The 16991-nt window shown below is 42.4% G+C and overlaps 1 protein-coding gene across 2 annotated transcripts in view; it reads left to right on the top strand.

Moving 5' to 3' along the window:
* The first annotated feature begins 2271 nt into the window (after positions 1–2271).
* Positions 2272–16991, top strand: part of SMAD2 (SMAD family member 2) — a 52712-nt gene continuing 37992 nt past the window's right edge. For both annotated transcript variants that reach the window (XM_040580196.1, XM_040580195.1), the window contains exons 1-2: positions 2272–2347; positions 13849–14141. In XM_040580196.1, the coding sequence (XP_040436130.1) occupies positions 13906–14141 (236 nt within the window). In that variant the 5' untranslated portion in view covers positions 2272–2347; positions 13849–13905. The remainder of the gene's footprint in view (positions 2348–13848; positions 14142–16991) is intronic.

The raw sequence follows: 16991 nt of genomic DNA, 5'->3' as shown, positions 1-16991 counted from the left end.
AGAGATACAGAACTTTTGGAAATACAAGGTCTGTCAAGTTTCAGGGCAAACAGGGGCTGCATTAGAAAAGAAAAACCTTGTTAGTGAGAAGAGAGTGCCGGGGAGAAAGGCAGAGAGAGCTCAGCCCTTATCAGCACTGTTTGGCTTCCTTCGCAGTAGAGAAATGGTGGGCGGCTGGCCAGCCGGTGCGCACATAGCCCTGAACCAGCCATAACGTGCTGCTCTGTGCCCAGACGGCAAGCCAGTAAAAGTAGGCTGGGGACATGGAGGGGAGCTTTGGATATATCAGAAGTCAGCCTCACAGATAGAAAAGGAGAGGGGGCTGTGGATTTATTGCAGCAAAGAAGTGAAGGGAACATCTGACACAGATCCACAGAAAAAATTGAGCTTAATTAATTTGCTGTCCATAGAAAAAAAAAAATCCTCTCTGAATGCAGTGAAACCTCCACAAAGCAAGTGCTGTGCTGGCTGAATAGCCTGTATCTGTTTGCAGGTACAACATGCCTGGAACACCTCTTTATCTTTCAAAAACATGATGGTAACCTGTTAGCAGCTCTGCATTGTCTGCAGCAGGTGTCTTACCCATTTTACTTTTGTGTTTATTTCATGACCAGCCTGAATCTCAAACTGATGGAACTGGGGGAAAAAATACAAGAACAAGCCTGAATAAGCTACATGTCTGCTTCCAGCTGGGAAAATTCAAGCACAGACAAGGCAAGAGGGAGATTTCTGTGAATCCGCATCTATCATTCTGTCAGAAGGGCTAAATGATGGGAGGGGTGCCTCACCTGGCTCCTGAGAATACCAAGCCTGTTGAGATGGGACACGTGCCCAAGATGCTGAATCATAACACCTACGTCACCGGTGCAGAAACTGTTTCAGTCTGGAAGAAGAGCGTATCTCTGGAAAGCAAGCTGGTGTGTTGGTGAGATGTGACCTCACATATCATAGAAGTAGCTTGGCAGTCAAGATATACGGAGTGGGGAATAAGGAAAAGAATCAAAAAGTGGAAGCGGAAAAACAGAGTATCTCCAACAGATGTACAGCAAACCAGGAACAGGCCTTTTTACCCAAAGAAATGCCGTTAAACTCCCATCTTGTGGCTTCCCACTTGTGCATCAGAACCTGCAGGGGCATCACCACAAGGAGCTCTGCAGGCAAAGCAGCCATGAGTTTCGTAGCCAAGAGGTCCCTGGCCGCCCAGTTGTGGGCAACTGGCTCTGATTTACTTGTGGTGAGCCTGGGCATTTACCTCGGTGCAGGAATTTGGTTATATTATTACACCATTACCACACCACAGGTGGTTAAAGCTGGAAAGTCTACTGAAGGCAGTTGCTAGAAGAAAAAAAGCCAAACCAACAGGAGGGGAAAATTGTTCTCTGGAAGAGGCGCTGAGTGTGAGGGGGCAGCCCCCAGCAGGCAGGGGGAGGCCAGGCAGCCTCCAGGGCAGCCCTCCCTCAGCCTCACACCTCAGGGGCCACCAGGATGGCAGCAGCTCCTCAGGACCCGTCCTGGAGCTGTTGTGCCATCACAGGAGATGGAGCCTTGGGCAGTTTAACTCTGGCTCAGGCTGAGATCAGAGAAGCAGGGCCATGCTGACCGCACTAGGGCTGTGGGGACACAGCGGCCTCGTGTCCCCTGAGGGGCCACCATGGCCTGAGGGAAGGGGCTTCACCCTTTGCCCAAGGAGCATTTAAACTTTGATTTAGTTACGCTTTATTGGCTGCTCGAGGACAGCAGGCCGGCGGTATATCCTCGCCGGACCCGCCACAGTGCCTGAGGTAATTTCTGGCGGGAAGGAGTGCACTACTTTTTCTCAGCTCCCACCCGGGCCCAGCGCGGAAGGTTACGGCAGCCGTCAGCTGTTAGCGCTCACATTGCCAGTGCGGCTGCGCACCTGCGGGTCACTCAAACCTCCGCTCCGCGTCTCCTTTCCCGATCAACCGCCCCTAGCGGGCGTGTGGAGCCAGGAGTGACAGCCGGCGCGGCTAATGAGCGGCGCCGCCCCGCCCCCGCCGCGCGGGGCAGGCAGCACCACCCACCCGGCTTCGGCTCCTTTCGCCTCCCGTCTTTTTTTTTATTTCTCTCGCTGTATTTTTTTTTTCCGCCGCCGGCAGTCGATTGGTGGCTCAATCCGCCAATCGACGGCTCGGGCCGGGCCTCGGCTCCCGTTACCCAATCCTCACCAGACGTTTCTGCAGTGACGGGGGGCCGAGCCAATGTGCCGTCTTCCCACCCACTGCCGAGGGCGGGGCATAATGGGAGCCAATGGGCGCGGGGAGGGCGGGCGCGCAGGGGAAGGCAGCGCTGAGGGAGGAGAGCGGCCGCGCAGCTCGCTGAGGAAGAGGTCGGTCCTGGGGCGGTTTCGGCGGGCGGCCCGGCCGCGCCGCGGGAGGGGAGCACCGGGTGGCCGCTCCTCGGGAAGGGGCGCCCCGCCGGCTGTGTACGGGCTGGGGGGGGTGGGACGGGCCTTGTCCCGGCGGGGGACGGGGGCGCCTCCCCACGCCCTCCTCCCCCTTTGTTGTGGGACGCGGCCGGCGCTGAGGGCGGTGGGCGGCCTCGGTGGGCCCCGGCGGCTTCCCGGGCCTGGGGGGCCGCCTGTGCCGGCGGGGAGGAACGGCCGCGTGGGGCGGGGGGCGGCTCCTGCCGGCCGGTCGCTGGGGCTGCGGGAGGGGAAGCGGGGTTGGGGGGAGGGAGATCGCTGTCACACCCCCCACCCGCCCTCCACGCGCCGCAGTAGCCCCTGACGCGGGGCGCGTAGGGCTGGGAAGGGCCCGCTTGTGCTCTCCGGCCTGTGTATGGGGGGTGACGGGAGGGGGGGACACCCACAAAAGTTCTGCCTCTCCTTCCTGTCCCCCTCCCTCTCTGCCCGGTCTTTTTTTTTCTTGCAGAGATTAGGAGTGCAAAACTTCGTGCCGGGGTGGTGGAGAAAGTTAGGAGCAAGTTGCACAGGAGTGTTTAGGATTGCAAGGCTTTGCTTCAGCCAGTGCCCTTTTGTCTGTTCCTCTCCTAGTCCAGAGCCATGGATGTGAAATGCACACTGCCTACACCAGAAATGCGAATTGAGATCAGTGGTTTTCTTCATGGCATTAGTTTTAATGCTGTAGCTATCAATGCATTGTAAGATGTAAACAATCTGTTAAGTATTTCATCTACCTAGATAAGCACAGGGGAGAAGCTGTGTTGTTATAATAGCAAGTAGTTGGTGTTACTGCACAGTTGTCGAGCTCCTATTTGTAAATTTTTGTGGGGAGTGGAGAGGAAGAGAAGTGTGACACAGTATGATCTTTCAGTCTTCACTCAGGGGAAATAAAAGGAGAAAAAAAAATGGATGAGTGAAGAGCCCTTGTGATAGTCTTGGAGAGCTGTTGAATTGAACAGCTGGGATTCAGACTGCAGCCTAGTCTCATGTCTTTTTTGTTGTCCGCCACAGTTTTTTGACTAAAAAAATCCCCAACGCATGTATGTTGTGTTCTTTTCAAATACTTTAGAAACAAGTGGATGGCATGAAGAAAAAGTTGTTTGCTGGATTTACCAGACAAGTATTTCTGAAAATGCTGCTAGCAAATGCTGCAACCTGTATATATTGCTTGTGGAGCTCATGTTATCACAGTTCATGGTTATAAACGAGACAGATTCCATCTGTAGCAAGAAGTTTATAATGACAGCTTATTAGGAGACCGCACATAACAGCAGGTTTGCCTGTTCTTAAGTGTTCCTCTCTTAGCCTGGAGAGCTGTACTTTCAGACTGATTCATGACATTATTTCTGTGGGGGCTGGACTCTGCAGTGAGAGACTGATTAGTCTTTGCTCTGTTCTCCATGGGAGGGGGGAACCCACCCTCTTGTTGTTGTTAAGGTGAAAGACTTCTCTTAGCAGAACAGGGTTGCTGTTCAGACTTTCCTATGCTTTATCACCGTGTTGGAGTTCCGCATGGTGTGTGAGTAGATTATTTGTGTGTTTGTTCTGAGTTGTAGCTTTAAAACTTGCAGTGTTTACAAACTAGTGAATGGGGGTGTGTGTAAGAATGTAAGTAAAGAGAATTTTGAAGTCCCTTCCCCCCATTTGCTTAGCACTATCATGATGAAAGGTAGTGTTAGTTACAAATGCCTTTAAAAAGAGTAAGGGGAAGATCTCATTTAAGGTGATTTAAACTTAATTCAAAGATGAGTCTAAGCACATATTTAACAATATATTGGGATGTTTAATAGAGTAACCTGGTAGTTGATTGTTGTTCTGCAGTTGTGTGGCTCAGACTCAGACTGCACTGACAGTCAGAGAAGCGAACAAAAGTGTTTGAAGATCCAGTTTTCTTTATGAAAGAAGCTGGGCGGGTGTAATGTAATCTTGGAGAAGAATTTGTCAACTTTCCTGAGGTTCTGTTTGATGATAAAAAGAAGAACGCAATTGAAAAAAATGAGGTTAAAAAAATTGGTCTCTTAACTGATCTGTTCTTTTCCTCCACACAGAATCTAGATTCACAAAATCAGACAAGCTTGAATTACACAGTGAATCTCCAAATGAAAGGCCCTCCTGGGTCCTCCCATCTTCCTGTTCCACTTGATCTTTCAGAAGTGTTGAGCACCAGTTGATATAATTGAGTTTATTGGAGCTCAAAAAAAATCTGCTACTAAGAGGAACCTTAAAAAAACAAAACTTTTTTCCATCTCTCTAATCCATTTCCCACAAGTACTGGGAGAACAGGCTTTGTAGTAGGTTCTGGATAACAATGAATCTGACCTCTGCTTGAGAATGAAGAGAATTCCTAAGTTTTATTTATATAGAGTACGCAAAGTTTTAATTATTATGAAAAGTATTCTGGTGTTTTCAAATTTATTCAATGCTGCCTTAATGATTGTGCATGTAAATGCCCTGTAATTGAAAGCATCCATTTATGGGCCTGACTTGCTAAGTGAGCTGTAAATTCTGCTTTTCAGATTGGATTTAATGACTTTTATCATAAAGCCATAAACTGGTTGTGAACTGTGCTGAGAGACAAACAATACCTAAGCTTACTTTGCCAAAATATTTGTAATTGTTGATTTGTTAAACTGAATTGCTGCAGGTCATGCGATGGGATTAGTTTTTTGTAATAGAATGGAGAGTACAGGCAGCCCTATGTTCAATACTCTCTGGGCTAGAAGAAATTGGCTACTGCAGAAAACCTTCCTAAACATTGCTCCACTTCTAGCAGAGAAACTGCATTACAAATAGTAAGGCTTTGTTCCAGATGAACTTTTATTATGATGATTCGTGTTTGACGGCCATAGTGTGAAGTAAGACCAAGAAGAGACTGCGAGGGAGAAGTTCCTGGGTCTCCTATCAGTTTAGTCTGGGGCTCAAGCTAGATTTAATTACAATGGAGCAATATGAGCTTACCGTCAGACAATCTGGTGCAGCATCAGCTCTGCTTATCAAGGAGCTGTGGGGGCTGGCCTGTTTGAAGAACATTTAACTTTAGGCCTATATTGAAAATGAACTTGCAATAACTACTTGCTAAATGCAATTGTTTGTGGCTTAACAAAGTGGAGAAGCTGCTGAGCCATACAAGTAAAAATAAGAAGGTACCTCATAACCAGTACTGTGACTGTTCCTGTCAAATTTAGCCCAGTATTTATTTTCTAAAGTGACGAAACTGTTATTTTTTACATATGGAAAACTAGTCAAAACAGATGAGGTGAGAAGAACTTATAAGTGCTGTGGTTTGGAGTGGTTATTTGGTGCTTTTGTGGAGCTATTAAGGCCTTTTAGTTTTAAGGAGCAGTACTGTGAGGTTGTTCATAATAGTAAGTGGAAGAAGTTTCATGCTTTGCAGAGACAGGTGGATTGGCCGACTGCAGTTGTAGTAATTTTCTTCTTGCAATTCTAGGAGAGTTGCTAAAATACGTTGTTCCTATTAGTAGCTTAATCGAAGGTCAGCAAAATTACTATCTCTTCTTTTTCATGTCTCCAGTTGCATGCCATTTTAGTGTACTATGAATGCCTGTGTGCTAATTTTCTAATAGGACTATAGCTTTTCATTACTACATTTGTCTGTAATTTGCAGCAGTCCTTAGTAATTGAAGAAAAACCCAGCTTCTGAAGCTTTCATAACAACATGATCGTGCTTAATTTAGTCCTGGGTATGAGAAATATGAGTTTTCTCATTAGATTCATTATCAAACTTCACAAAGTGAGTGAGAGGGAAAAAGTGTACTTTCAAAGTGGGTGGGTAATTGTTTTCAGTGAGCTATATAAAGATACTACTGTTATGCAGTTTCAAGATGCATTGCAATACCAGATAATAATAAACTTAATTAATGTGTAAATTGAGTCTCTATGTAGGCATGCTTCAAATTCTCATTCTAAAGCTGACCCAGAGGAAGAATTTTCTTTGCTTCTGCTCCCTCCCCCATGGATCACAAGCAACCTGCCTTGAACTTCATCAGCTCATGTCAAAGCTGAACCAGGACCTTGGCTTTACTTCTTGGAGCTTTGGCCTGTGAGCTGGCCAGATGGAGCTGTGGGCCAGATGGAGCCCCTTGGGAGGGAGCTTGTTAGAGTCACTCCCCACTGCTGGCCTAATTGGCTGAAAAGCTGAACTGGGAGGTGGATCTGAGGGCATTGCTCAGTAGGGCTGGATTCCCCTTCCCCCAACTCTCCACCCCCACCTTCCCCAAAGCAAAAAATCTCAAACACTCCAAGAACAGTAAGGGAATATCTGAAGCTGTCCTACTCTGACCTGAATATGAGGAGAGAGGGATAGGCACCATCTCACTTTCTCATGTGCTTCTTCTTCAGAAAAGTATGTATGTGGCAGTAGGTTTGAGCTTCTCCAGTATGACAAAACAAGGTGTCTCATATGCATTTGTAGGGGAAGAAAGAATTAGCCCTCCTGGAACCTCGAAAGGCAGTTTTTTGAGGGGTTGCAGGTGCAGTAGAAGTAGTGAAATGTCTTCTCGTGTCTGTTCCACTGAGTGATTTAACTAGAGTGTATTCTATCTGAAAGGGAAAAGACTGGCTTTGATTTTCATTTGAGCTTCATAGAGACTTCAGGTTTCCTGCAAGTTGAGGTTATTAATGTTGGGGAGAACTTTCTCAGATTCTGCTGAGAATAAACTATCTCCTTCTTGTTTGGAACTACACAGACTGAAGGATCCAGAAGCAGGTCATAAATTAGTTTTGTTTTGCTTCTGTTCAATGCAAGATTAAATACTTATTCTATCGTTTCTCTTAAGTCTTAATGACTTTGGCTTAATGTAGGAGGCATATGCAGTACTGCATAAGCTATGCCCTTTACAACTTCAACTCTCAGTATTCTTTAACGTAACATAAGGTCTTGATGCTGCCTTAAATAGTCTCTGCTTCAATTAATGATGCCTTATTGTGAGGTCGGTACTATCACAGGGGCACGTGTGGAGGCAAAGCGTGGATAGTCTCTCATCTTCTAAAAGATTTGAAGCATTATGCATTTGGTGAAATTGATAAAGAATCTTGTCCAAATTCCAGGATTAATGAAAAAAACATCGCCTTTTAAAATATCACAAAAATGGGAATAAAATAGGGAGGAAATGAGCTTGTAGACTTTCTCTCAAATACCACAAATTATTTTCCTCGATCGTCTTTCCTCAGAAGCTTAACTTCTGTCCTCTTTATTCCAGAAGAGCTCTTGCAAATGAAATTCCTCTAAGCCAGAATACTTCTAGTAAAACCATGAGAGATCAGATTTCTTTATTTCAAGTTTAAGATGAATAAGCAGACTGATATGAAATATGTTGCATAAGGCTTTAGAATAAATTAGCCAGAAATCACTTGATATTTTTGGTAGCACCAGTGTGTTTATAGTATGTTCCAGACACTCAGCAAAGGAAAATTTCCCTTGAAGATTTCAGTCTGCTAGCATGTTACTCTTAAGGTTTTCTTCATTTCTATGCTTAGTTATTGCTAGGATCTTGGGCTTAATATTTAATACTTGTTCCAGAGAACCACAGTAGAATGGAATAATAGCAGACATGACTCAAACTGTGACTTTAAAAGTTGCCAACTATGACACTGTTTGACCAGCTATAGAAACATGTGTGCATCAGGAAGCAGAGATACAGTACGGGGGCAGAGGTGAATCAAATACCACCAAAATTAGGCAATTTGTGAATTTTCCAGTGTTAATCTGTTGGGAATAACAGCACGTGCACCCTGTGTTCCATCAGTCTAAAGAAACACTCGTACCTCTCTGGGCAACACAGTGAGTACTCCTTGAGTGTTCAGAGCTGCAGTTTTAAGGCACAATCCAGAGAAAGTGGAAGGGGATAAAACAGTGGAAGTCTTCTGCTAGGTATTGCACTGCTGCCTCGATAGTAATGGTTCAGCTACAGTTGAGCTCAGAAGGTGGTCTTGAAAATCTCCCTGCAATTACTTACAGAGTCTCAGGATGTTGCTGTGTGGTAGTGAAAATCGGGAATAGTACACAGGAAGAAAAAAGATCAGATTTGGGCTATGGCGTTGGGGCTCAATAGAAGAGAGTGAGTAAAGGAGAGACAGCACAAAGAATAAGCGATGCCAAAGCATGCTTAAGGTCCTTAAAAACAAAGACCATAAATGAGTACTTAGTTTTTGGAGATGATTGGCTGTAGACTACAAGGAAATTACAAAAACTGTTGCATGGAAGAAGAGACATTACATACTTAGTGTGTATTTAACCTGTGGCCATTTTAGTAATGTGGAAATGTTTCTTGCAGTGTTGGCAAAGATTGTTTTCTGGTTGTGTTTAGGGGGGAAACAGCATTTTATCATTTTTTTTTTTGTGGATGGGGAAAGTGTACAAGGAAAAAGATCAGAGGACTGTTTTTAGCAGGAGGCTAGTGTCAACAGTGACAGGGTGTGAGAGAAAAATTCTTTAGGAACAAAGATCAAAACTCCTGGTATCAATTTGAAGGCAAGAGTTACAGGTTATGGAATGGGATTTGCTGGTCAAAACTGAGCTGCAACAGTGACTCCTAAACCCATTAGTATAAAGATGGTATCTGAGACTGTCTGAGGTGGATACAGTTAGAATCCAAAGGAAATGTAGGCCTCCTCACTTTATTTGAGCTGCTGCCAGGTGTTCAGCAGCAGACATATACTGCCTGCCTTCCATCTCCAAATTCCTCATGAGGTGTAGATTTTTGTCTTTGTACTATTTTAATTATAATGTTGAGAGCTTTTAGGATATGACCAAAAAGATACATGGAAAGATAACTGCAGACTGATAAAATTTTTCTGTGGTCTTTAGGTCAGTCCTTATGCAGTATCTTCAAGTACTTGTAATTTAATTGAAGTAGTAAAGCTTTCAGGCTTGGCGTCTGCCCAGGGAAGCTTCCCAAACTGTATGAGCTGCGTTCAGATGCTTGGTTTGTGACAAAAGGCTGATAGCCCTCTATTTGGGGGAGGCATGTGATTCAAATGTACGGAATCCTGAGGCTTGTGGATGAGATAGAATACAAACAGTTCTTCAGCAGAGCTTGCAGTGGTAGAATATGAGGGGCTTTCTGAAACTAGGAAGAGAATAAATTAAAATAGCTAGAAGTACTTCTTCCAACAGTGGGCAGTTACATTCTGGTGCTGTCTGCCACAAGAGGTTGTGGAGGCAGATTCAGAAAGTGGTCAGATGAATTTGTGGACAGCAGGTCCATAAATGGCTGCTAACGAGAATAGGTAGGAATGTAGCCTTCAATTTCCTGCTTTAACCGTTTAAGATGCTGAAGAATTATGAGGAGAATGAGCTACAAACTGCCAGGATCATGTGCTTTGAGTAGCGTGTCTTTTTCCACCTTTGGAGACATCTAGCCTAGTGCTAGATGCACCACTCTTTGACCCAGTAGAGTATTTCTTATTAATTTCTTTATTGCTGCTTTTTTCTTGCATAATGTGCGTTTATCCAAATTGCTTATAGTTCAACCTAAACATGCCTTGCAATTTGCAGTGCCTCCTCCAGGCTGGGAGCAGAGTGCCACTTCTGCATAAATTAAGGTAGTTGAAATATTCTCCCATGAGTACTCATCACAATCAGCTGAAGTATTAAGCTGAATGAAGTCCTGTCCTACTTGTGTCACATTCTCTCTGCTCACCCTTTGAAAGATACGGGGCCACTACTGGAATAACTTAGTGAAATTCCTGCTGATTCTTCTGGCAAATGCCTGACATGGCAAAACAGTAGCTGGAAGGAAGAAGTTAGTTTAAGCCTCACAGACTTTTAGTCTGCAGCTGTGGTGTATGTTGTGTTGTGTGTGGTTTTTTTTTTTTAAATAGCTGCTAAGCTGCAATAATCATTGTAATAAAGGGCTCTTTAAATTGTCCCTTTGCGGTATTTAGGTTGCTTTTTTAAAAAAATAATTTTCACAGGGATAGCAGGTCAGCCTGTGCTTTTTGACAACTTCTACAGAAGCTGGATGAGCCTATGTCTGTAATGGAACTGGTTAAAACTACGTGTAATAGCTGGAAATTTCTGATTAGTTAGGTCTGTGCTTACAGTCTTGGAAACAGGAAAAGAAAGATTGTTTTTTGCATCTGATTATGTCAGCACAGTATGAGTGTTCAAATATAAAGAAAAACTGAAATGTATGGGGTTTCTGAATTCTTCCCTGCTGTAAGACTTAAATGGCTCAGTGTGGATTTGAAGCAGAAAGGAAAGTCTTAGTTAAAAAAAAAAAAAAGCACCAGAGAATATAGATAATGATATATAGATCAGTGTTACGTCTTAAGGGAGAGAATACTGCAAAATTGGACACATCATTACAAGTAGTATTGTAAAGTTGAAAAATTAGATAAAAGCTTTGAGAATATTTAGAGAGCCTCGAAGAATAGGCAATTTACCTTGGTAAATGAGACCCTACTGAGGTGTGTTGTATAAGGCAAACAATTAAAGGAGTATGCTGGGGCATTGAAAGGTGTCAAATTTGAAGCTAAAGAACAGGAAATACGTGTATTATGTGTTAGTGAGCTCCAGAATTGGCGTGTGGATAAGTGATGGTACTTGTACTTGGTTGCCTACATCTGTCAGCATCGAATGTAATGTTCAGATATTACACCATCAATTGCTAGTGTTTAAAATATGATCTTTGAAGCAAAAGAGGCTATCTTCTTTGATTTGGTTGTCTTGAATTTCTTGTGTATGCCTCTGAAGCATTTAATGCTGGCCTTGCTCAAAAGCTGAAGTCTTTTTATAAAGCTCAGTGACTGCCATTCCCTCTTTCAGAAATCAAGTGTGAGAATTTCTTAGAACAGCAGAGGCCTTGCAAGCCTCCTGTTTCATCTCTGGAGCTAACTCAGTCTACTGTATTAGGGGTCTAATGTGTTTCACTCTCAGGTCTGCAGACAGTTCAGAACATGTGGAAAGGGGAGTGTAAGACTGCTTGATTTGGCTTTGCTGCCAAAATAAATGATCTAAATTAAAGTACGTGCCCAGGTTGCATTTCCAGTGCTGCAGTCAACACTAACACCACTGTTGAAGGCTGGGGCTGGAGTCCTGACTCCGCACTCCTGTAACCCAGCTGACATCTGCCTGAGTACTGAGTAGTACCATGTGTGAGCTGCTGCAACTTCTTAGCCTGAAAGAGAACTTGGCAAAAAAAAGTCCAGCTTGATTTTTACTTGGTTATCTAGCTGCAGTGTTTGTGGAAAGGTATTAGCACAGGTGCCGAGGCACTAGTGGTGCCACAGGAAAGAAAGGAAGGAGACCTGGGCTTCCTGTGGCAGGAAGCTGTTGCAATGGCTTGGCTCCCTATGAAACTGTACCCTGAGTGTCCTGGTCAGGGTTTAATTTGAAAATGTTGGATATTGAGTTTATTTTTCTTGTGTTTGCTGCAGCCAGGGCTCCAGTATGATGCTTTTGCAGTCTGCAAAACTTGTGGTCTGAAATATTTGGGACAATTCTGTAATAATTTAACATTATTGAAAGAATAAAAGTTCTTTTCATATTGTCATCTTATGTGAAAATGAATGTTTTGACTTTTTACCAGGGCCTCTACTGATAGGATAAGGAGCAATGGTTTTAAACTGAGAGTAGATTTACATTGTATATAAGGAGGAAACTTTCTATGATGATGGAGGTAAGGCACTGGAACAGGTTGCCCAGAGAAGCTCTGGCTGCCCCATCATTACGGGTGTTCAAAGCCAGGTTGGGTGGGGCTTTGAGCAACCTGGTCTGGTGGAAGGTGTCTCTGCCCACGGCAGGGGGCTGGAACTAGATGATCTTTAAGGTCCCTTCTAACCCAAACCATTCTCTGATTCTCTAATTTAGGATAGATTAGTTTGAATGACTTGCATAAAGTTACAGTGTTAATCTTGAGTCCCTGTTAACTGCAGCCTCTGTCTCCTTGATCACAGAAAACTGTAGTTGCTTTGGTCTTATTTTTGAGTGCTCTCAGAAGTTGTTTTATGGGCATATAATGTAGTTGAAACAAATGTCATTCCAACTGAATCTTCTGTTTTGTGGAAGTTGAAAAGTTATGATTTAAAGTTACCTGTAGAACGTAATGTACCATTTGATGACTTGTTGGTCCTCTCTGAAACTGCAAAGACATGGAAAGGCATAAATTAGCCCTGAGTACTGTAGCCTGAAGTATCCCAAATCAACTATGCTGTTTTGCAGATGGAAAGTTTCAGTAAGATGAAGTTGGTGTATTTTGGATAGAAGTGAGGATGTACAGGATGGAGAGGCATGTAAACTGCCTTGAAAGCTCAAATAGAGTAGCCTGAAGGTAGTGTTAACTCTTAGCTAAAACAAGGTCTTTTTGGCTGACTGAATCAAGTTACACAGCTTGGAAATATGGCAACTTTCTGTACTTCAGATACCCAGTTGCTGCCTCAAAATAAGACTGCTTTTGACTTCAATGCCATACTTCTATCCGTATGACCTTTATGTCCTCAAGCAATTTCTAACAGCTGTCTGCCTGAAATAAGATGGTTGATTTGGGGCCTATGTTTTAATACCTAAAACAAGCCTAATAAAAGCTGCAAAAACAAGGTCTTTTTTTCTAAATGGCTATCATTTCTCTTTTAAATGATTTGAAGTGTGAATTGCAGTGAATGCTGAAATAGCCCAAATTTCAGCACCCTTCTAATCTTTCATTTTATATAAACATCCTGATCATGTAGTTGATACTGAATTAAAGGCTATCAAAATGAAAACAGACAATTCTACTACTCAGGTGCCTGCAAACTAAGATTTTAAATAGCCCTTAACAAATTTTGAAAGACTTGATTATTTTAAGTACTGCCAGTTGAGAAGACTCGTTATCTGTAGGCTGTTGAACTCTAGATGGAAAGGTGGCAATAATCTTATTATCAAACTTCTGAGTGAATTTCAAATTGGTGTCCCCAGTGGAACAAAAATTGGTAGTTATGTAAAACATGACAAACAAAATGAGAAAAGGCTTCTAAAATGTCTGGCTGTTGAAGACTTCTGTCCAACCATAATGACTAAATGACATTCCAAACACAGTTTTGCTTGCTAAGTTAATTTGGAGATGCGCAGAACTTACATCTATGTGTATGCAATTTGTCAATCACTTGTGGAAAAATGTAATAAATGATGAAAACAAGCCAGCCTAGGTGCAAATCTAGACTCAAAATTGTGTGTTTTCTGGAGTTGACTTTATCCAGGAAGGGCTTAAGGAAAAATTAAATGCCTAATCCAACAGTAGCCTTAGTCTGCACTGTTGATGAGTCTGTAGTGAACATGCATTTGAACTTTATCAAACTACTGAATTGTTACTTGACTTGGCTTTAGGATGCAGTGCCCTGTGTCATTTGGTAATGAAAGGTCCTAAGCAAGGTATTTGTCTCATGTGAAAACTCAGTGCTAATGTGTCTGTTTTGGTTTGTGTTTTTAGGGATCAGACGGGAATCTCTAATTTATTGCTTGCTGGGTGTTCTGTCTGGTGAAAGTCATGTCATCCATATTGCCATTCACTCCACCAGTTGTGAAGAGACTTCTGGGGTGGAAAAAATCTGCTGGTGGCTCTGGAGGGGCTGGTGGTGGTGAGCAGAATGGTCAGGAGGAAAAGTGGTGTGAAAAAGCAGTGAAAAGCTTGGTCAAGAAGCTAAAGAAAACAGGACAGCTGGATGAGCTTGAGAAGGCAATTACCACTCAGAATTGCAATACAAAATGTGTGACAATACCAAGGTAAGTGCTGTTGTGTTTGAAATTTACAACCACTTAAGAAATGACTAAATGGATGTTTAGGCTATCCGGTGAACAAATTACTAAAATCAGTTGCATGCTTTTGATTCTTCAAAAATTCTTTAAAACCTATTTTGGTTTTATATAGTGCTTGCTTATGAGTGAATCGCATGCTTTAAAGTCACAATTTCTAATAATATCCTTACATTTCAATTTTCATTACTACATAGATTCCAATTTGTGTGTATTCTGGTGGTGCCTAGCATAGCTCTTAGCTTGTAGCACTGCCTGTGCTTTTATTTAATAACCCTGTCTAGAATCAGAGCGGCATACTTGAACCTACACTTCCACTTAAAAAAAAAAAAAAAGATAGTTTTTCCTTGGTCAACACTTCAGTCACTTAATATTTTCAATTGTATCTGGTAGTTTTACTTAGATTGTACAAGCTGCATCAGTTCTCCCTTTTGAAGGGAAGTTTTATCTTTGGAGGCAGGTTGTCTGAAGACCAGTTTATTTATTGTAATTATTATTTGTTACTGGTTAATGAAAGTGTTTTTTATTTAATAACTTTGAGTATTTCTAGAACTGCTCTTCTGCTCCTGATACGTATATACATGTAGGTGAACGACTTGCATTCTACCCTTTTCACTTTCTCAACTTAATTCATAGCAACTGCTGTGCAAGAGGCAAGGGTTGTGTTTGTAAGTATAATGCAGTCTGCTCTTGATTCATGTTGTACAGAAATCCCACAAAGGTGCCTGTGCAAGCCTGTTATGTGTGACATAAGTATCAAATCACTTCACAGGTGTGTGTTTTCTGTAAAAACGTTAAGAGGATCTGGTGGCGTAGGAATATTCTGGGCACTTAGCCCCTTGACACTTAAAATAATTTCTACGAGAGAGAAACTGCATCTAGTTTATGACCTTAATTTCTGTATTAGCACATTCATCCCAGCTACTTTTAAACTTTGTATTAATCATAGTGCAAAATAGATTTGACTGGTGTCAGTAATGATTTCCATATATCAAATGTGTTATAGCTGTTACCTGATAATGGTTTTAGCATTCTCTTCTGGATTTGACACAGGTTTTGGGGAAAATCATGATTATGCACGGAACAAATGACTACTTTAATTCTGTTCTTTCTCTTTTCTGTTCACCTTTTGTTTTTAGTGCTTCCCTCTGCTTCTGTTTTCTTCCCTAGAGCAGTCCCAAAATTCTCTGGGTTTCCCTTCTGCTTTCTTCCTTTTGCCAGCTGGAAAACAACCAGAAATGAAATATTGCAGCTTTCTTGTCTTTGTGTATCAATAGACTGGAACTTGACATGAGATGGCTATGTGTTTAGCAAGTATTTAACACGACAAAGACTAAATGCTTAATTGGAAGGAGTTGCATATGACAGAAGCTAAATATGCCGTACAGAGATTCACTTGATATCAAATGTGTATCTAACTTTTAGAGCTCTTTTAAAAGCTCTTAGAGGGACTTCCTAGAGTTCTCCTGCAGGAGTACTGGAGCAATAAATATTGCTACTTCAGAAGAATAGTTGTCTAAATTTAATTCTGTATAAATTTAATGTATGAAGAGACAAACAGTATGCTAATATATCATTGTTTTCTTAGCCTACTTTGAGTATATCCTCCTGCTTGCATGACCTATTGTTTTAAAGTCGACATAGTAAACTCTTTAAAACAGAATACAAAGCTCTGTTGTACTCTGTATAACAACCTCCATGTTGTGAATGGACCAGCAGTTCTTGCTGGGCTGTGAGGTGCTGTTCTCATCTATCTTCCAGTCAACTGTAAAAAGGACTGGACCTTGGTGTTACTTTTCTTCACTACCTTAGGAGTAAGCTGGCAGCTAGAGAGCTTTTCAAGTGATGTTGGCTATTATACAAGATTTAATTTTAAACCAAGAAATGGCTTTGGTATTACAGGGTGAGATCATATCAGGGTTGCCAGCAGTGCTATACGGATTTCTTGAGTTTCATAGTTGGCTTTTAGACTGTTGATATTATTTCACTTTGACAGCAGTAGTCTGAGTTCCCAAGAAAGAACAAATGTCAAGTCAGTACTGTAATGACTTGTGGAGATTCTTATTCTTGGATTTAGTAAGCTAATGAAACTGCTGCTTGAGACCCGCTTTAATGAATGTCTTAAAGATCTGCAGATCAGCAGGGATAAATAACAAAATGCTGAATTTGAAACTTTTTTTCCTTCCTAGTCAGCAGGAAGCTTGAGGTGCTAAGCTGCTGAGATGCAGTTCTGATGTGACAGCTGGGCTGACTTTCCAAATGTTTGTGTGTGTGTGCATGGGTTTTTTAACTACCTTTAGATTTACTTACACTGTTTAACTCAGTGTAGATATTAAGTATGGGATGCTTCTGTTTGCCACTCTTGCATTATTCCCTCAGCAGAAGTTTCAGTTGTGGTTTTACAAGTTTCTGGTCCCCTTGGAGATTTTCAGAGAGTTTGATTCAGTAGTTTACTATACTTTTTCATCGTTAAAACCTAAAGCAACTGAGCACCTTGAGAAAAATAAGCTTTTTCTCAAAACTGAGACCAGCTTGGACAAAAGTTGAATTAAATTGACTTTTCAGAAATCTGTGTATGCTTTGTCATCGGTAGTCGGGCAGTGATTAGCATTGTATTGTTTCTGTGCTGTTCGTCAAGATGCCTATGTACTAAGTGAGGCTGATAGCGTGTGTACTGTGCAAAAGCAGCTCATGGTAATTAACACAACTTCTTACACAGACTAATAGAGGTTCTGAGAAAGCAGAAGCAAACAGATGGAGTGGATGTTGGCATCGCACAGCAGCAGGGGTGCTTAGCTCTTCATAAGTGGGTCAGTAATG

The sequence above is a fragment of the Falco naumanni genome, chromosome Z, assembly GCF_017639655.2.
Source record: "Falco naumanni isolate bFalNau1 chromosome Z, bFalNau1.pat, whole genome shotgun sequence".
Lineage (NCBI taxonomy): Eukaryota > Metazoa > Chordata > Aves > Falconiformes > Falconidae > Falco > Falco naumanni.
The sequence above is the reverse complement of the archived record's forward strand: the minus strand, read 5'-3'. Positions and strand labels throughout refer to the sequence as shown.